This window comes from Gobio gobio, assembly GCF_949357685.1.
Source record: "Gobio gobio genome assembly, chromosome: 10".
Taxonomy (NCBI): Eukaryota; Metazoa; Chordata; class Actinopteri; order Cypriniformes; family Gobionidae; genus Gobio; species Gobio gobio.
In genome coordinates this window covers 49,288,656-49,308,865 of record NC_137116.1, presented here as the reverse complement: position 1 = coordinate 49,308,865, position 20,210 = coordinate 49,288,656, and the positions used below count along the sequence as shown (strand labels likewise).

At 36.4% G+C, this 20,210-nt stretch overlaps 2 protein-coding genes across 5 annotated transcripts in view; one reads left to right on the top strand and one right to left on the bottom strand.

Moving 5' to 3' along the window:
* itgb4 (integrin, beta 4) overlaps positions 1-2,354 on the top strand; it is a 43,501-nt gene extending 41,147 nt beyond the window's left edge. For all 4 annotated transcript variants that reach the window (XM_079828176.1, XM_079828174.1, XM_079828175.1 and 1 more), the window contains one exon: positions 880-2,354. In XM_079828176.1, coding sequence (XP_079684302.1) covers positions 880-1,019 — 140 coding nt within the window. In that variant the 3' untranslated portion in view covers positions 1,020-2,354. The remainder of the gene's footprint in view (positions 1-879) is intronic.
* LOC307133250 (uncharacterized protein) lies at positions 1,946-20,055 on the bottom strand. Its single transcript, XM_079828177.1, has 10 exons — positions 19,904-20,055; positions 15,344-15,437; positions 13,433-13,531; positions 13,172-13,273; positions 9,172-9,336; positions 7,476-7,613; positions 7,316-7,367; positions 7,041-7,067; positions 6,899-6,925; positions 1,946-5,402 (listed from the first exon to the last, which is right to left on the bottom strand). Exons 2-10 carry the CDS (start codon positions 15,404-15,406, stop codon positions 4,843-4,845), a joined length of 1,233 nt encoding a protein of 410 aa, XP_079684303.1. The 5' UTR covers positions 15,407-15,437; positions 19,904-20,055; the 3' UTR covers positions 1,946-4,842.
* Between the last annotated feature and the right edge of the window lie 155 nt (positions 20,056-20,210).

Below are 20,210 nucleotides of genomic sequence, written 5' to 3'. Positions count from 1 at the left end.
TTTGGCGTTAAAAAACTACTGTCAGGATTTGCTAAAAAAACGCAGTGATAAATTAGCGCTGAAAAGGCGTTGACGAGTTATTTTTGTGGCTGACCTTATTGCATATGCATTTGTAGGAGTTTCCCTTTCAGACGCAAAATATATGAGAGGAGAGTATTTAAATGAATCACGCAATGTGATTTACAAAGGTTCGCCCTTGTCAAATTACTGGTATTTGCGGCATTATTTACCGCCACAAAAAAGCACGTCTTAAACCAGACGCTAACTGGTTGATGGTGTTGGTCATTATGGAAATGATTCATCTGCGTCTGTGTTCTTTCATTTGTGCGTCGTCAGTAGATCACGCGCAGAACTTTCTGCTCCCATCTGCGCTTTTTTTTAATTGTGCTCTCGCGCTAATTTGCCCTGTTTAGTAAATCTGGCCCTTAACGTAAAACATGTTTTGGAAAATATGAATTTCATATCAAATTTGACATATTTTTGTGCATTTTTCATAATAATAAACTTACATTTCTGTAACTTTTTTTAGTTAAAACTGTTTTAATTTCAGCAATAATCTGCCAAGTGTTGTCTTTAAAAAAAGACCGGACTTAAGTTGCTCTAATGCATTCAAAATTTAGGACAGGTTAAGTTGGAAATTTAATTTTCAGGTCTATGCTCAAAAAGTGAATTAATGGGTTATGACTACTGCATAAATATCATTTAGTACCATAAAATGACCTAAAAATATTAAATAAAAACTATAAATATAGTACAGTCATTTTTGACCGCCATGCGATCAGCACCAGAGAGTTCAATTCTAGATACAAGACTACATTATTAATGTGTTTCCCTCATTCTATCTGCGTCTAATGTTTGTGTTGTTTTTTTTCCCCCAAGATGGTATGATGATGATGTCGAGCAGGCAGATCACGGAGTCGGGTGGCACCGTCACGCGGCAGGTGGAGATGGTGCAGAGGGGAGTCGTGTCCAGCAGCACCGTCACTAAGAAGCTGGAGAGGCAGTACTTCGAGTCCTAATCGAACCTCCTGAATGTATATATACGCTCAAGCGAAACTAAGTTAACTAGAGAAGTTCACAGACCAGTGTGCACAACAGATGGTTTTTATGTGAGGAAGAGAACAGCTGAGCTCTTGGATTCCTTGGATTATTGTTCATAAAGACCAAAGTCTTCAAGCCTTGATATTTTGTTGAATGTATAGACTTCAAACCTTTTAGTGTTATCGCTTCCAAACAGGTTTTTGGTAAAAACTTTTGGGATCAAAGCATGTTTCCTACAGTGTTTGTGAGAAATGTTATTGACGTATGCGCCATGGGATACAGTCTGAGACCTTCTGTTGCTTATTTGAGCTTGATCGCGTTCGTTTTGGCAAGGTTTGAATTGAGCAGATTTCATATCGTGATGTTGCTTTCGAGTTGTATCAAGTTTTTCGAGCATAGAGGTTTTCTAAATGTATTTTTCACATTAGTCTTTTGATTTAGAGTTTACGCTTTAACTCATTAGTATTTTTCCTCATAAATCAAATTTTACTTGTTAAGGGTTGCGTAAAATGTTGCAACACGGGCGCGTGCATATGGACTCGATTCTTAGGATTGTAAATATGTTACTGAGGTTTGTTTTTTATTGCCTGGTTGCGAGATGTGTTGCTGCAACTTCAGGCTTGCGGCTGTATTTTAGATGACATAAAATCTGCCAGGTTAGTTGACTACTGGCAATTCAGAAAAGATTACCGACGTCACACCTATGTACTCTTAAATTACATTTTTACTGCCTTTAATAATCCGTATGGTACTTTTGACTTGGGGGAAAAAATATTTTTTTAGATTTTTTATACTAAAATTGCATTTCACCATCATATTCAAGCTGTAGTATGTACTATGCAAAAATTCTCACTGCATATCAGTTCACCGCACTTACTGAAACAATAAATCATTTTACCGCAGTCGACTCATTGTGTGTAGCTTTGTTTATTAGAAACAGATTTAGTGCAATCAACTGTTTTAGCACACTGTGGACTTACTGAAATGCCTTATGTTGATTAAAGGAGTACGTGCTGACAGTGACCTCTATATGCTTTCTTATGTTACTGAAAAACTCAAACATGGAGTAGGATGTGATTACATCCAATACTTGATAAAACTAGATTTGCCTTTCCTAAGAGAGCCGTGCATTCAGGGCAGCAAAACAACAGTTAGGTTTTAGGCCTTGGATTTTGCTAGTTATAATCGTTTTCTGTTGGCTGTAAACACAGACATAATGTCAATGAACATATATGGGTAAACAGATGCAAGAAAAAAGAATCACAATACAGTATGCAAATAAATCATAATTTCGTATGGAATATTACAATGACAATCGCTGTCGGTTACATTTTGTAGGCTGAACATTCTCTCAAATGTGATTAGTTGATCAGAATATATTTTCCAATGCGTTACAATATTGCCTTATTCACTAAAATAGTCATTGAATTCGGTTACATAATTACTTTTTAAAGGTGCAGTGTGTAGTATTTATGAGGATCTATAGACAGAAATGCAATATAATATACATAACTATGTTTTAGTGGTGTATAAAGACCTTACATAATGAACTGTTATGTTTTTATTACCTTACATACACCGCGGGTCCCCTTACAGTGAAATCGCCATTTTGCGCCGCCATTTTTCTACAGTAGCCCTAAACGGACAAACTTCTCTACAGAGCGCTAGCTACTCTCTGCTGTCTCAGTCGACAACATCTTTGTCCTGTGTCGGCCACCGTAGCTTCTCTATGTGCCCTGAAAGGGAGGGGGGATGCAATTCACAACTTCACCTCTAGTACAGCTAAAATGTACACACTGCACCTTTAAGAACATTATTTCTGTGTTACTTTTTCACACCTAGGCTGGGCTTGCTTCTTTGTCTTTACTAACAAAAAACTAAAGTTCTATTCACCAAAAATGGATAAGCCTCAGAATGAAGGAACTGTACATTCACGCCTGTACAGTAGAGGGCGCCGCTCAAACAAACCTTTCAGCTTTGCTGCCATTCTATATCACAGAAGAATATAATACAGAAGAAAGTTCAACACTTTTCCAGCAATAAAAAAAAATTAGAACACAAATTTTTGCTTATTAGTAAGGTTGAATTGGATCATCAAAGGTCAGCGGCAAAAAAACATTGGTTAATAAAGTAAGATTAAATACATAAAGTATATTTGTGTTATTTAACATATTTAATTATCTCAGGTTTGCGTAATATTCAGAGCTTGCATTTCATTGTTTTTATTTATTTTGAGGAATACTGAATCTGTTTTTGTGCAAGTGAGATGAGTAAATGCATGCTCACATTTATGCAGCCTTCACATACTATCGGAAATTTCCTACTTCCCACTTCTGAAGTCATGATTACTAGCTCATCACGTTCCAATTTTGACTTGAGAGGGCGTTCGTGTCCAATTTTAGGAAAACTAGTTTTTATGATAATTCCGATAGCATGTGAAGGCAGCAATAGTCTAGAACTACAGTAATCATGATGTTTACACAGCGCACACCCCAAAACTGGCTGCAGGGAGGTATTTTTGTAGGCCAAAACCCAGAAACGAGTTAGCATTTTAGCACTTCCGGTTCCATCATCCTGAAGTCGATTGGTTTTTTGGAATGGGTTTTGGGTTAAATGCTTGAAACAAGGTCAGTGGTGAACATAAGCGCAAGATATTTTCACATTTTATTCTATGACATAAAATACATCAGTAATACCCCGCTTCTAAGCTTTTACATGTCTTGAAAAAGGTGGTTGCTAACAAGTAGCTAAATGTGACTACAGAGGCTGTCAGGACATTAAACGTCATCAGCCACACAGGAAAACTCATCTACTCACTAGTCCGCTATTACACCCTTGTTGTTTTGTTTATATTCACACTCTTGCAAACTATTCAAACTTTCAGCAAAACATTTTTAAATAAAGACTAAAAGCATTTTCATATGCTACCTACGTGGTGTTGATATTGAAGTAATGCGACAATGGTGTGGTTCGTTTATAACCTACATTTAGCTACTTCTGGCGATTTCATTTATAGGCTTCAAAATTCATAAAAGTTGTGTTCGTTTGTGAAGAATATCATGATGAACAAAATGCGCAAGAATCATAAACTTCTGTTGGTCACAGAGCTTATTTTCTGAACCCTTTTGCAATACAGTTGAGAGGAAAGCCTTGATGCTTCGCAAAGCTTAGCTGTTACTGCAAAAGCCGATTTAAAAAATCCTACTGGGTTTTTGTCAAGGGAACCAGGGAGATGCTAACTTCCAGATCGACCTATAAAAATACATCATCACTGCAGACATAAGGTTTGGGTGGGACTATCTATTTGTCTGACCAATCACAGACTAGTTAAAGGAATAGTTCACCCTCAAGTTGTTCCAAACCTGTATGAGTTTCTTCTGTTGAACACAGATGAAGATATTTTAAAGAATGTTGGTAACCAAACAGTTGATGGTGGCTATTGACTTCCATAGTAAGAAAAAAAAATATATATACTATGGAAGTCAATGGCTACCGCCAACTGTTTGGTTACCAACATTCTTTAAAATATCTTCATCTGTGTTCAACAGAAGAAACTCATACAGGTTTGGAACAACTTGAGGGTAAGTGATTTCATTTTTGGGTGAACTATCCCTTTAACAAGTCTCTTTTTTCAATTCCTTATGGTGCAGAAATTACAGCTTTAGCTACTCTAAAAAATGTAAAATATCGTCTATGCACCTTTCAAACTACTTTTTTTTGCAAGCATTTACTGTATGAATGTTTAATGGTGTGTGATTTTTTGTATCCATGTGCGTGATAATTGTGCACTTGTTATGTATGTTAGAAGAACAGACACTGTCCCTTACAGAGACATCGCTCCCTCAGATCTGCAGGCCTGATCACCATCTCACGCACCATCTCCACCGTCCCAAACACTGGGTAAAGCTTCTCTGTGAACCTCTCGCTGTATGTGTAGATGTGTGCACGCTTTTGGGTGTCGTAGAAGGACAGCTGCCCCTCCTCATAGTCCAGGTAGACTCCCACCCTCCGCGGGATGAGCGACTGGGGCAAGAAGGTAGGCGGTGTGGTCAGGGCCTTGAGCTCGGACCCCCGCTCCAGCCTGAGGGTGAGGTAGCCGCTCTGAGTGTTGAGCGGTTTATAGCCTTTGCAGAGGGCTGATTCTTTGGCCACTCCGAGACGCCAATCCCGGTCGCCCACTTCTACCTCCCAGTAGCGGCGTCCTGACGAGAAGCCCTCTGAGCCGAGACAGCACCACCAGCCATCGAAGCGCCGCAGGCTGCAGGCTACCCCGCGCCGCTCCAGACCACACTGCATGCGCTTGCAGTCCTCAGACAGAACAAGGGCAGGGTTGGCCGTCTCTGGGTCAAAAGTCACCTCCACTGTAAAATAAGGCCACACTACGGTTAGACTTATGATTTTAGGTTTATCTTGGAAGGTTTTCAAGAAAGCTAGATATCTAAAAAAAAATTTGCAGTATCCATGTGATGTATAAGAAAACGTGATTCATCAGACCAGGCCACCTTCTTCCATCACTGTTGGTGCTTTCGGCGGTGGACAGGGGTCAGCATGGGTATGCAGCCCCATTCGCAACAAACTGCGATGCTCTGTGTATTCTGACACCTTTCTATCAGAACCAGCATTAACTTCTTGAGCAATCTGAGCTACAGTAGCTCGTCTGTTTGATCTGACCACACGGGCCAGCCTTCACTCCCCACGTGCATCAATGAGCCTTGGTCCTTCCTTGGAGCACTTTTGATAGATACTGACCACTGCAGACCAGGAACACCCCACAAGAGCTGCAGTTTTGGAGATGCTCTGACTCAGTCGTCTAGCCATCAAAATTTGGCCCTTGTCAAACTCACTCAAATCCTTACACTTGCCTTAGCGCTAATATATGTGACCCTGGACCACAAAACCAGTCACAAGGGTCAATTTTTGGAAATTGACATTTATACATCATGTGAAAGCTAAATTAATTTACTTTGTTGTATGGTTGGTTATAATGTGACAATATTTGGCCGAGATACAACTATTTGAAAATCTGTAATATGAGGGTGCAAAAAAATCTAAATATTGATACAGTAGGAAATTTACAAAATATCTTCATGGAACATGATCTTTACTTAATATCCTAATGATTTTTGGCATAAAAGAAAAATCTATAATTTTGAGCCATACAATGTATTGTTGGCTATTGCCACAAATATACCTGTGCGACTTATGACTGGTTTTGTGGTCCATATATGTATATATACTTTTATTCAGCAAGGCTGCATTACATTGGTCAAAAATGACAGTGAAGACATTTATAATGTTTCAAAAGATTTCAAATAAATGCTTTTAAACATTTTATTCATCAAATAATTGTGGACAAAATGTATCATATTTTTGTTTAAACAGCAATAGTAAGCTGTTTAAACAAATAATATATATATATATATATATATATATATATATATATATATATATATATATATATATATATATATATATATATATACAGTATATATATATATACAGTATATATATATATATATATATATATATATATATATATATATATATATATATATATATATATATATATATATATATATATATATATATATATATATATATATATATGTGTATATGAATGATGAATGTACAGGTTTATATCCTATGATAAGTCTTGAGTGGTGGAGCCTTGAGCACATATATCAGGATATTTTGTTGTGATATATTGTATTTTGTTTTTTGTGTTAAGTTATGTGTTTTTAAATGGTGTGTCAAGAATGGATGCCATCATCTTATTACATCATTCTACTGCAAAATAAATTTGCCTGCGGGTATTAATAAAGTAACCTAACCTAGCATGACAAAAATTGTGACATACCTGTAGCATCACATATCCAGTTCCACACTGAAACAAAGAGCAACATTTCTGTGTTACTACATAAGAAACGATTCCACTGAGTGCCAGTGCATTTAAATAGTATTAAATAATTGTTTGATTGCTGAACCTATTACTCTCTTACCAATGTGTGGAATGTAGCCAATGCAATCTGAGAGAGAGAGAGAGAGAGAGAGAGAGAGAGAGATTACCAGAAAGCCAATTCAAGACATACCAATCATCTTCTCAATGTCCAAAGATATTCAGGTCTGATCTAATACAAGTGCTGCATGTGATTTCATGGACTATACCAGAACACTTTTCCATTTCCATTTGTGGGGTTATGCAGAAATCATATACAGCAGCTATGGGTAATAATCCTTCAGTAATTCTGGGTCATCAATGTCATTGCCTGCTCACCGATCTTCTGAGTCTTTTGTTTTTGTACCAGCCACAGTCTTGGAATGAGCTCCTACAATGTCAATGGTGCTTGTTATTAGATCAGTTAAAAATATAAATGGCATATTTTGAATTTTATGCAAGTATATGAATGTTGTATATGTTTCCAGAGGCATCGCACCTTGTCCAGGTGTTCGCCAAGAACGAGCCCAATGAGCAGCTCCACGGCAGACTGCAGGTGTGACAGGTGACCCCGCTTCCACTGCAGCTCCACGTCATCCAACATCATCAACACTGCTTCACCCGGCCAGATACCGTGCTGGAGAGAGAAAATGATAAATGACTGAGGCCAGAAGCACAAATCATAAATATATGATTTTACACTTCAGAAAAGTTTATCTGTGTGCATGTGTCCCAGGCGGATCAGTGGAGTTGATGATACTTCACTAACAGTTTTTACTGATATTGAGTTAAACACAAATTATTCCTAAGAGGATAAGAGAGGACTTTATGAATTATTGATTAGGCATTAGAAAGGTGATGCTATATTGAAAGGATACATGTCCCTATAGACTTAAAGGTGTGTATTTTTATTGATTTTTAAATGCTTAATTGTTTTCAGGTTAATGTGTGACAACTGTTTACATAACGTGTGTGTACTGTGTATAATAATAATTATGTATATTTGAATACACACACATACATGTATCGTTTAACAGCCCTAGTTCAAAGTTATCTGGTCTTTAATAACATTTTCAAACTTTAGAACAAGCATGTTATGCATACATCATTCATGAAATCTTTTAGTTGGATGTTTTTCTCTGTTCTATAATTAGTTATTCTAAAATAGTTTTCTGAACCATCTGTTACTATGTTTTCTCTAACATTTACATAAGCAAACATCTAAAACATTTTTAGAACATTCAGGAATAATGTTTTGATGGGAACTTAATAGAGTGGTGCAGGAATGCCATCAAAACCCCGCAGACTCGCCACTGGTTCCCTTCAGATTTTCCTATGGGTTTTTATACGGGCGTTTCAATTTATGAGAGAAATAAGGTCTGTGGTAAACAACATGACGATACTTGGAACGTTTGAGTGTGTGCAGTTTTATAGCAAGACGTTCAAACATAACAGCTTCAAAATTTGTTTTCGATACGGGAGTCTATAATTACTCGAGGGAACAGGTTTTGACGTCATCCCTGGATGGGAACATTAGCAAAATGTTATTATATATTTCTGTTTGCCGGGTAGCTGTTAAGTATATGACACAGCACACTACATTTATTTAGATATTGTTGCACAATGCATAGTGTTTTACATACTATTAAAAAGTGGAGGTTGTATATAGTGTGTACACTATGCAGTAAGCTAGAAGTGTTTGGCAAACCTGTGTCATTATAATTGAAAAACTGTCAATGGTAAGTTTACATTTATACAGCTTAGCGGGTTGGCAATGTCTCTCTCAGGTCAGTCAGTGAGGTCGTGTGTAATCACAGTCGGACAAGAGGATCATAGCAAGGTTAATATCCTAATTCTTAATCAGAGAGCAGCCCGAGACTAAGACCCATAGACAGAGAGAGAGAGAGAATAAGACACTTTATTTACAGCATGGACTGATATTAAATTACACACTCACAAACATTACACTCCTGCAAAAATGATAGAATGTTGGAATTATTAATATATTTTCTGATATAAACTTATTTTCTATATAGAGGCCTACTAAGAGATACTTGATTGAATGTATGAATTGCAAAATAAATAACACGTTACCTGTGAACTCGTTCAATACGGTATGAAAAGCATCCCAGGATGCACCTCGTGAAGTTGAGAAAATGGTTGGTGGTGTACATGCAGATGTTTCTGATCCTCACCGGGTGTCTGTTGCGCTGTCCTCTGGTCCAGTCCATGATGATCCTTTTGTATGGGCCCATGTCATGCTCTCCTCCCTGCTCAAGCATGCTCAGTAAATGACTCTTCCAGTCCCGCTTTTCTGGATGCAGATCGGCATAAACTTGCATGGGCTTCTCCGTATTTTCCTGCACAGTGTGTAAAAACACAAGACTTGGAATAAGGTACACAAATTCATATGGAATTTTATGATACTTTTATAGTGTATTTGAATAATGAAATCTCCAGTCCCCATTCATTATAACTGTACAGGAAAAACGTGAACAGGGCATTATTTAAAATGTATCTTTTTTGTAGAAGAAAGTCAGTCAAATGGCTTATCATTTTTGGGTAAACAATTCCTTTAACCTTGGCAACCCCATTTAAACGTTCAGAGCATGTTTACCAACAATGTACTAAAACGGAAAGGTTTTTCCTTTTTTTCCATGTATGAAAATGACAACATTGTCTGATTTAAAACGCTGTATTATTCATGCCAGGCCAGTAGTTGGCGATGTCACTTTGTAAAGAAACACTACGCACCTATAGACTGAACACGTAATACACATGGGCAATGCATGATGTCACCGTTTTCACAAATTCGCGTTTTTGACGATAACAGTATCGTTTTCAAAAGTTTACATTTTCAGGCCCCCAAATCGCCGTTGTCATGTAAGTGAATGGCTTAAACGCATGCACAAACGCAACACCTTTTTCAATTAAAAACTGAAAACTTTTATTGCATTTTGGCCATTCATTTACACGACAACAGCGTTTGAAAATGATCGTTATTGTCTATGTAAACTACAAAAATGCATGAAAACGGTAAATGCGTAATTTGTTCTTTTCAAAGTGACATTGGCAACTACTGGCCCGGTGTAACAGCGATGTAAAACCTGGTGTAAATCTCACTCCTCTGATCTCAAGAGACGCACTAGCGACTGACAGTAGGAGTTGCAGCCTTTAGCCTCCTTGTTAGAGCGCCTGACTCTCATGCCGGTTGACCCGGGTTTGAATCCCACAGGAGGGGTTACATTGGTGCCGTGACCCGGATGGGAGTGAGGTTTAGCGGGGTGAGAGTAACGGAGGCCAGCTAGTAGTCGCTGTGCGAGTAAACCAAAACAAAGGCGTAGCTTGATGATGCCTGGATTTTGCAGAGCTTTTATTATACCGCAGACGACCGCTTCTTCTGGTCATATTAGATACATTATCTGAGAGTGTTGAAAGTTATGCTATAATGCTACTCTGTGCGTTTGATGGCGACTATGAGACACTTGTTGCACACTGCAGTAAGCTAGATCAATATTAGGCATGGTAAAACATGGTACTCACGGTAAATCATGAAAACGAGATATAAACAATAAGACTAATTGTGTTGATCTGTATAACAATGATTAGTTAACTGTCGAGTAATGTATCCAAACAGTTGCTCACCTGTCTAATAAAACACATAATACATTAAAGCGTCTTTGATGTTTCCATGGTTTTTACAAAATAAATTATTTGAATACAAAAATCGTACATATTGTGCCAAATTAAATGTCCATTGATTCTTATTAAAGCTACTAAAGTTATTCAGTAAAGAGCAGTGAGTGATTTTCTCATTCATTTGTTGTTTGATTAACATTAAGCAGCAGATGTTCATTCATGTTTATTTTGTGCTATAGCTAGTAGGAAGAGATGATTGGTTCACATGCTGCTTGAACTGAGGCGCTACAGCGATCTGTCACATCACATTGAATAAATAAAAATGTATATTTATTATTGTTTGAATTTGAAAGCTGACACTTTCTTTCATACCACAAAAATAACCTACTCTGTCTTGTCTGTCTCCGCGTTGTCACTATACTCTCCTTTGCTCCGCGATTAATTTTTCACTGCGTGAGAACATGTGTGGCGTGAGAGTGCCATGGCTTGTCGGACATAGCAACAGTAACCGGGGGCGGGTGTTTGCGAAGGGTCAGTTTTGCAACATATATTTGATCCAGTATCAGTGATTCTGAAAATAACTGCCTCAGTAACTAGAGGCCTATTCAGCCCCTGGAGCTGAAATTTATGACGCAGTAACCTTTTTAATAAACAGCCCGTGTCTGACTCGAATCAATTACTTTGATTTCTCCGAAGAAATGTGCTGACAACAAGCTTTTTTAAAAGTACACTAAATCCGCGAGGCGGACACCCTGGAGCGAACTACAGCTCAACGCCTTTCTCAAGGACACAAAAGTACTGCGGACTATACTATAACTTACAAACAAACCACGATTAGAGCTTGATCCTTTGAAAACTGACACAGAATTTTAAACCCTTAAGCCACTGGACCTGTCAGTCAGCCTGATATAAACAGACTAGCTGGTTACTATGGGGACTGGTGGCACTTTGAGTCTAAAGCAGGATTTTATCTAAATATAACACACAGTTCTAACCAACCAACATCAGCCTGTAATTAAAGTCATGCAGATCCTGAGAAACAACAGCTGTCTGAAAAACAGTGTGTATCTCCTATTGGATGTAGCTGAATTAAAACAGTAAGGTGACTTTTTACCATTCAAAAAGTTAACCGGGAATGTTTGTTACAATTCTAATTATATCCTGAACTTAAATTAAGGTAGATAATCAGATACAATTTTGAATTTAAGGAAGTGGATTTCAAATTAATTTAATTGCTTTGTTTTTTATCATAGACTGTAAAAAAATATGGACGTAGTGTCCGTGATGTCACGTTTTGAAGCCTCAAAGTTGGCCGTTGCTATCTTGTAAGCGCGTCACTCCCGGATAACTGAAAATGGGCAAAGAGGCGGGACGTGGCTACCTGTCACTCAAAGTGGCCACGCCCTTAATTATGCAGAACTTTAAGGCTTTATATAATGTAAACGAATGAGTTATAATAAAATTCACCCCCCTCACAGTTGTCATGAAGGGCAAAATTAGCCGTATAGACCAAAACCACAATTTGTACCAGGCTGTAAACATGTGTTTTTCTGCTGTAAAGTTGGGCATTTTAACATGGAGCTCAATGAGATTCTGCTCCCTTCTGGTGCCTGTTCCTAGTGGCCAGTCGATGAATTGCAGTTTAAATCACTTCCATATTGGCTTCAAGAGAAACTGCGGGAGGTTGCCACTTGGTTTTTATACATAAAAAATATTATGTGAAATATGAATACTTAATTTTTTTTGTATGAATTACACATAAATTGTCATTATACACACAACACAAGGGGCATTTCAATTTTTTTTACACATAATTTAAAACTTTTATTACACATACACTACAATTCAAAAGTTTGGGGTCAGTAAGATTTTTTAAAAGAGATTTTTAAAGAGATTAATCATATTTAGCAATAACACATTAAATTGATAAACTGTGACAGTAAAGACATTTACAATGTTACATGTATCACGTTTTCCACAAAAATATTAAACAGCACAACTGTTCTCATCATTGAGAATAATCACAAATCAGAAATGTCTCATGAGAATCAAATCATCATATTAGAACGATTTCTGAAGGATCATGTGACACTGAAGACTGGAGTAATGATGCTAAAAATTCAGCTTTTCCATCAGAGGAATATATTACATTTTAACACTTAAATTTGAACACTTTTACGGTATTTTTGATTAAATAAATGCAGCCTTAGTGAGCATGAGACATTAAAAAATCTTACTGACCCCAGACTTTTGAATGGTAGTGTATAAAATATATTTTTTATAAATTAGTTTAAAATTATAATTGTATATTAAATACAAATTCCAATAATATTCTTACATAATATAGTAATCCGCTGTTATATACACATGAATACATTTAATCAATTATTTTTCATTTTATGGACCATGACAGAATAAGTCATCTATTTTAGTCTTGATGAAGCAGCTTACAAGATAGATACCTTAAACAGGACACATAAGGAATAATCTGTTCTTGTGTTTTGATGTTGTGTTGGACTTCCCGTCCTCTGCCTGTGATTGAGTTCATGTTCTAACCTTCATCTCCAGAATGTTGGCGGTCTCCACAATGAACTCTCGACAGGCGTGCGGAGGCCATACGTCCTCTCCGGTCCAGATGTGAGCCAGAATATCTGACCTCTGAAAGACATCGGCATAAGAGGTTCCAACAGAGAGTCCCAAAATGTGTGGAAATCTAGTGGACATCTCTGAGCTGATGGCAGTGGATTTATTCATTGATCCTGACTCTATACAGCTAGAGTAAAAGCTAGGCACAATGCAAAAATATATTTGTCTCACCTGACAGATCCTGTTGAGTTCTCGCGCGAGCTCCATTATAAACAGCTGACTCTCTGTTAGCGGCTCTTTCTTTACGTGTTTCACTCTTTTCCGTGTCTCCTGTACAGAGATTAGGAAACTATGGAGTAACTAAAGCTCCACTAGGGAATATTATAGCTGAAGGTATCAATTTTATATCCATTATTTTCTGAACATTTCCACCACATCTCAAATAATGCATTTTGTCTTTACATCGATACGCCACTAGGTGGCAATAAGTGACTGTTAAAAATACGTATTTGCCATTGAATCATTCATTTAAAGGTGCAGTGTGTGAATTTTAGCAGCATCTAGTGGTGAGGTTGTGAATTGCAAGCACCCACCGCTCACCCCTCCCTTTTGGAGCACATAGACACATAGCACAAGCTACGGTGGCCGACACAGGACAAAGATGTCGTCGTCGGAGAGAGCAGAGAGTAGCTAGCGCTCTGTTGAGCAGTTTGTCCGTTTAGGGCTACTGTAGAAACATGGCGGTGCAAAATGGTGATTTCACTATAAGGGGACCCACGGTGTATGTAGATAGTAATGGCTCATTCAAAGGTAATAAAAACATAACGGTTCATTATGTAAGATCTTTATACTCAACTGAAAACATAGTTATGTATATTATATTGCATTTCTGCCAATAGATCTTCATAAATACTACACACTGCACCTTTAAGAGATTCGTTCAAAAATGCAGATTCATCCAGTAATGAAACAAGTAAAGTATTTATGACTGGGTCATTGAATCAATCATTCAAATCAATATTTCTCAAAATTCCCAATTTATACAGATTCATAATCATAGTAAATAATTAATTACATGTTATTTTCTGCATGCATTTTGACCGAATTACATACATACGCCACGTCTCATCTTGTTGATAAACAAGTATGCTACTTTATTAGCAGGCAGAATTGTTGGTTGTGGTGGAAATTATGGCACAAATAAATTCGTTTTAATAAAAAAACAACTCATCTGACACACAGTAGTGGCCAAAAGTTAGGTCTGGCATAGGAAAATTTAAATCTTCACCCTTTATATTTAAATATTATAAAAAATGTGTTTATGATTTTGTAAGCATATTGTGTAGTTGTGCTTGGAGTCAATTGTCTTATTTGTGATAACGCAATGAAACATGCCAAATTGTCTGAACCTAATTTTTGGTAACACTTTATTCTAAGGTGACGTAGTTGCACGTTACTACATGTACTTACTATAGTAATAACAGTAAATGATGCATAATTACAAGTAACTAACCCTAAACCAAACCCAAACCCTGACCATAACTCTATAGTAAGTACATGTAGTTAATTAATATTACACAGTACTTATTTAAGTAAGTACAATGTAACTACGTCAACTTAAAATAAAGGGTTACACTTTATTGTGTCTTGTGTAATTATCTATTTAAGTACTGTGTAATATTAATTAATAACATGTACTTACTACAGAGTTATGGTTAGGATTTAGTTGAAGGTTAGTTGCATGTAATTATGCATAATTTACTGTTAGTACTATAGTAAATACATGTGACATATGTAACAAGGACACTGAAAAATAAAGTGTAACCTAATTTTTTAATGCAAAGATAAGAGAGAACCAACTAAATATTAATAACTGATTGTTGTAGTCAATTAATGCTTTTTCCTGTAGGCTTTTTGGTTTTCAATGCATTTTTTGCATAGTCAAATAAAACCCTTAACATGTTAGTGTTTCGTTCTTCCCTCATATTTAAAAAACATATTTTGATGGTACTTTGAGGGTCATTAAAAGCACTGACATCACTTTTGGCCACTACTCTACACGTGCCTGTCATTGGAAAAAGAAGAAGCCTGAATTACTGATAAACCATTTGATGCAATGAATGAATGAATGACACACTGTACCTTGAGACGAAACTTGAGCTTCTTGGCTGGCTCAATGAGGAACTGAAGGCAATCTTTCATCATATTGGCAGGCTGACGGGACCCTGTTATAAATCTGAAAGAGACGGAGTGTAGAATACAGCAGGAGAGGAAAAGAGAGAAAGTTGAGATGGTTACGATCTGATGATGTAAATGAAGGAGTGTAGCAGCTGAGACAGATGGGAGGGGTTTGTAAAAAGCCTTTTTCTCAAAACTCAGCAAACTCGACACAGACTCAACCTGCAACAACGCAATATTTTTTGATCACTCTGCGGCTCTGCTCAGTTCAGCTCATTACGACAGTGGGTCCTGCAGGTCCAGAGAGACCCGCGGAAGCACTTTTAATGGAAGCTTGGGGACAGAGTGGGATGCGGTTGTGCCGAATCAGCACGTCTTCTCAGCGTTTCTCCACACAACCTGACAGAGCACCTCAACTCTCCATTCCCAAATCTTCAGAAACCAATACTAAAATGTTAAAAACAGCTTATAACATAGCACAAATACAACATTTTTCATTACAAATGATATAAACAGCATGCAATAAAAAAAAGAGATATATATATATTAGGGCTGTCAAAAGATTAATCGCGATTAATCGCATCCAAAATAAAAGTTTGTGTTTACATAATATATGTGTGTGTACTCTGTTAATTATTATTTATATATAAATACACACACAAGCATGTATATATTTAAGAAACAAATATTATTTTTATATATAAAACATTTATATTTATATATATTATAGATTATATAAATGTATATACATTATATACATGCAAATATTTCTTAAATATATACATGAATGTGTGTGTATTTATATATAAATAATAATTAACAGAGTACACACACATATATTATGTAAACACAAACTTTTATTTTGGATGCGATTAATCGCGATTAATTTTTTGACAGCCCTAATATATATATATATATATATATATATATATATATATATATATATATATATATATATATATATATATATATATATATATATATATATATATTGCTTTGATGACAGAAGCCCTGGATCTGTATGTTTGTGTAAGAAGTGGTCATGTTATTCAGGATTCATGATTTTCAAATTTTCTAATTTGCTTACATTTTGATTCGTGACCTAGAAATAGAGCAGGATAATAAATATGTCTTCTTCGTTTTACAGGGAAGGGAGGTTATTTTGGTTAAAGATTATGAGGCACATCAAAAAAAAAATTAAACAATTATGATGTGCACAGATAATTCATTTGGAATAATTAATGTAACCTTGTTTCAGCCACTAAATAAAAAAATTAAAAAAGTTATTTTATCTCACAATTCTGACTTTTTATCTTACAATTCTGACTTTATTTCTCGCAATTTTGAGTTTATACCTCGCAATTCTGACTGTTTTCTCAAGATATACGATATTAGGATAAGATATAAAAGTTGCAATTATCTTTTAATAAAAAAAAAGAAAAGATTTTTAGTGTAACGTTCCATTAAAAAAAAAGAATGCAAAAAAGTCAATTTGGATTTCATGGTGACATGAATGTTTAAATAATATATATTTTTAATTCTACCACTTAACTTACTGTTTATTTCCAGGTTTAAAATAGATTTTTAATCCCAGATTTTCAATGTTCAGACTTCTGGACATACTGTAACATGCATTTTTTCATATTAACGGTAGTTTCTTATTTTTAGACAATAAGAATAAAGGAAGAATAGACGAGGTAAGTTAAAAAGATTGCACATTTACAAGATGCCTTGAATAAAAAGCTTTGACACTGTATATATATATATATATATATACTTGGCTGTATATATATATATATATATATATATATATATATATATACAGCCAAGTATATAATTATGGAAAATTCCTTCATTTTATATTATTTTGATGTGCAATTCATGCTTGTTTTGGCACAGTAGTGCAATATCACACCAGAGATTTGTGAATGAACATGATAAATGGAGTTTTGTCTGTATATTTAATAAAATGCATCGGCACCACTTACATCCTTAGGGAGCCAGATTCTGATAAGACTTTATTAATGATCAGCTGAACTAAATTACATTCAATCATGTTTCTCTGGTGTGCATTATGCACTTGTTTTATTTAGGCTCTAATGAACTTTTTTGATCAAATAAAACTGCTGACTTAGACGAATAAACATGATTAATAAAGGACATAAAAGTGCCTACATTTACTGCATATGGTGCACTGAGAAAAAAATACAGGGAACGTTCTGTGGAATTCACGCTCTGCTCCTGTAAACTATAAACCCCGACTACTTTGAGTTTACAGTTTACAGGAGAAGAGCGTGAATGTACAGTACATCTCAATCATTTTGACATTGACAAGCGCCGTTAGACCACTGCAGGACCAGACAATAAATGCAACCTTTAAAAACTTTTTTTATCATCATAACAACATACAGTCTCTAACTACCCCTTCAGTCTCTAACTCCTCCTCGAGCTTTCAAGCTACATCCAGCAAACTTGACAAACAGCCAGTAGGCCAAGTAAGCGTTCATTTTTTATATAATAGATTGGAAAAATTAAATATAATGAATTCAGGATCACTCCAATCCAAATATAAATATTTTAATACATTTAAAGGTAGGGTAGGCAATTTTCGGAGAGGCTAGCAATGGAACGCTAGCTTTGAAAGCATAAGATCCCACCCTCTCATCAGACCGTCTCTAAAGCCACGCCTCCTTCAGATGAAATGAACGAGACAAGAGACGGAGTTAAACTACTTCATGTCTCAAAGCACATAACATTACAATAATAATGAACATAATTCACTTGGTGAGTGAAGTCTGTCTAACACCGTGTCCTAACTAGACGCGATGGGATAAGATTCCAGCGTCAAGCAATTTGTCTGTCTACACCAGACGCGACGCGACTACGAGATGCGACAAAATCAATCAAAAACCACAGCCAATCAGAACAGCGTGTGGGCTCTTGCGGCAAGTGTAGGCTATGGCCCCAGAGATTAATATTGACGGCACTCGCAAGGAAATGGATTAGTACTCAAATTCACAAATATTACACAATTTAAACATGACTAAAAATACATGCTGAGTTACTAAAACAATCTTTGTCATAGAATATACTTGTTTGTTCACAGTTTGAACGTTCTTGTTTCCATTTGTTTAATTTCAAAATCTGAGGTGAATTATCCATTGTTGCTTTTAGTACCACTACGTTACAAAGCTGGGAGCACTATATGATATTCAAAGTCACATTACACGTTTTTAACATTAAATAAAGCACATAAACATTACCTGAGATTATCACTGCCATGTTTTGTGTTGTTGTTCCAGCTGCGACGTCACAGAAAAAGAAACCGTTTCTAAAATAGAACCATCGCACGTTGCCGTTGCGGCTGGTTAGGACAAAAACTCAAAATAACATGGAAAAGATACCTTTTATTGCTTGTTGCGGTGTCACGTGTAGTTAGGACACGGTGTAACTCTGCATAGCATGAAACACGCTGATGACGTGTGATGTCTGCGTGAACAGGGTGCGCAAGGGTATGAAAATGGCAGGTAGGACAACGTAACATTGCATTTGGACCGAGTGCAATGATTGGACGAACATTTTATGGTCATACGCCTTCCACAGCCGATTTACATATAAATACATTTAGACCACTTAACTTAGAGATTGCTATCAGGATGTGAAGAGACTTTCAACCAGCATAACAAATTGCCTACCCTGCTTTTAAATGTATGCTTGCTTTGTAGACATCAGCAACAACAACCCAGAACACTCAAGAAACTACCTGGCAACATCCCAACACCCACTCACACACATTAGCCGCCATTCCTTCTATCTGTATAACTATTTATCGAGGCATTTTTCATAAGACCAAAGTTTGAACTTTGTTTGGTTCTTCTGGTGTGCACTGCAGTGTGCACTTGGCAAAGTGTTGGCAGTGTCACACCACGTGTCAGGTCGGGAATAGGGACAGATTAAAGAGGTCTTGACAGATTCAGACACACAAACCACGTGAACGAACACAAGGAGCAGCTCTCCTGAATCACACCACTGATCCTTTAAGCGAATTAAACCAGGAACCCTTCGTGTAATGTAAGTGTGAGTATGTGGTGTTGGATGAAGGTTAAAAAAAAGCTGCTGAAGACAAGACTCTTTTATTGTTTTTCAAATGAAATTATCACTTATTTGCATTTTATTAATACAAATAAGTGTTCTTTAATATAAAAACAATAATAATAATGAAACACATGTATTATTATTATTTTAAGCATTTTGGCATCTCATTAATCAATACGAGCATGCATTTCTTCTTATCTGAGCATTTAGAAAAACTAAATAATATAAAAAGTCTGTTTAGACAGAATGTAAGTTATCCCAGATCAGAAAAAAAGCATAAAATAAATGAAGACGTCATAATACACTTCAAACTCAGAGAAGCGCAATGCAGTCATAATATTACGCTGTGCACGCATACACAAACTGCATTAAATATAACAGAAGCACCGCTGCTAATGACAGAAGTTCACTAAGATGAAAGTCACATACCTTTCTGTTTAACCTTAACGCAATATCCTCAGAAAGTTTTTTCTACATCACAGCCTCATTTGATGGTTGTGCATCTCGTTGCTCGTTCATTGAATGGACTCGCCGCAGCGGTCAGGATTGGAGTGTGCTGTCTCTCGTGGTGACCAATAGGCGTTCGCGTCTTTTTGGTACTTTAGCTTTGTCGCGGAGTGTTGAACGATCGTGTTTTTCCGTAACGTCCCCGAAAGAAGCCGAAGGACTCCTCGTATATTTTCGTAACATTGACGAAGAACGAGTGCGAATGCCTTCTCTTGCTTTGTTATTTAAA

Bases quoted from the DNA above. Each gene is read 5' to 3' on its own strand.
- LOC307133250 (XM_079828177.1), bottom strand. From the start codon at position 15,406: ATGATGAAAGATTGCCTTCAGTTCCTCATTGAGCCAGCCAAGAAGCTC. The intron at 13,532-15,343 runs GTACAGTGTGTC...ATCTCTGTACAG, and splicing joins AGCTCAAGTTTCGTCTCAAG to GAGACACGGAAAAGAGTGAA. The intron at 13,274-13,432 runs GTGAGACAAATA...GATGTCTTTCAG, and splicing joins AACTCAACAGGATCTGTCAG to AGGTCAGATATTCTGGCTCA.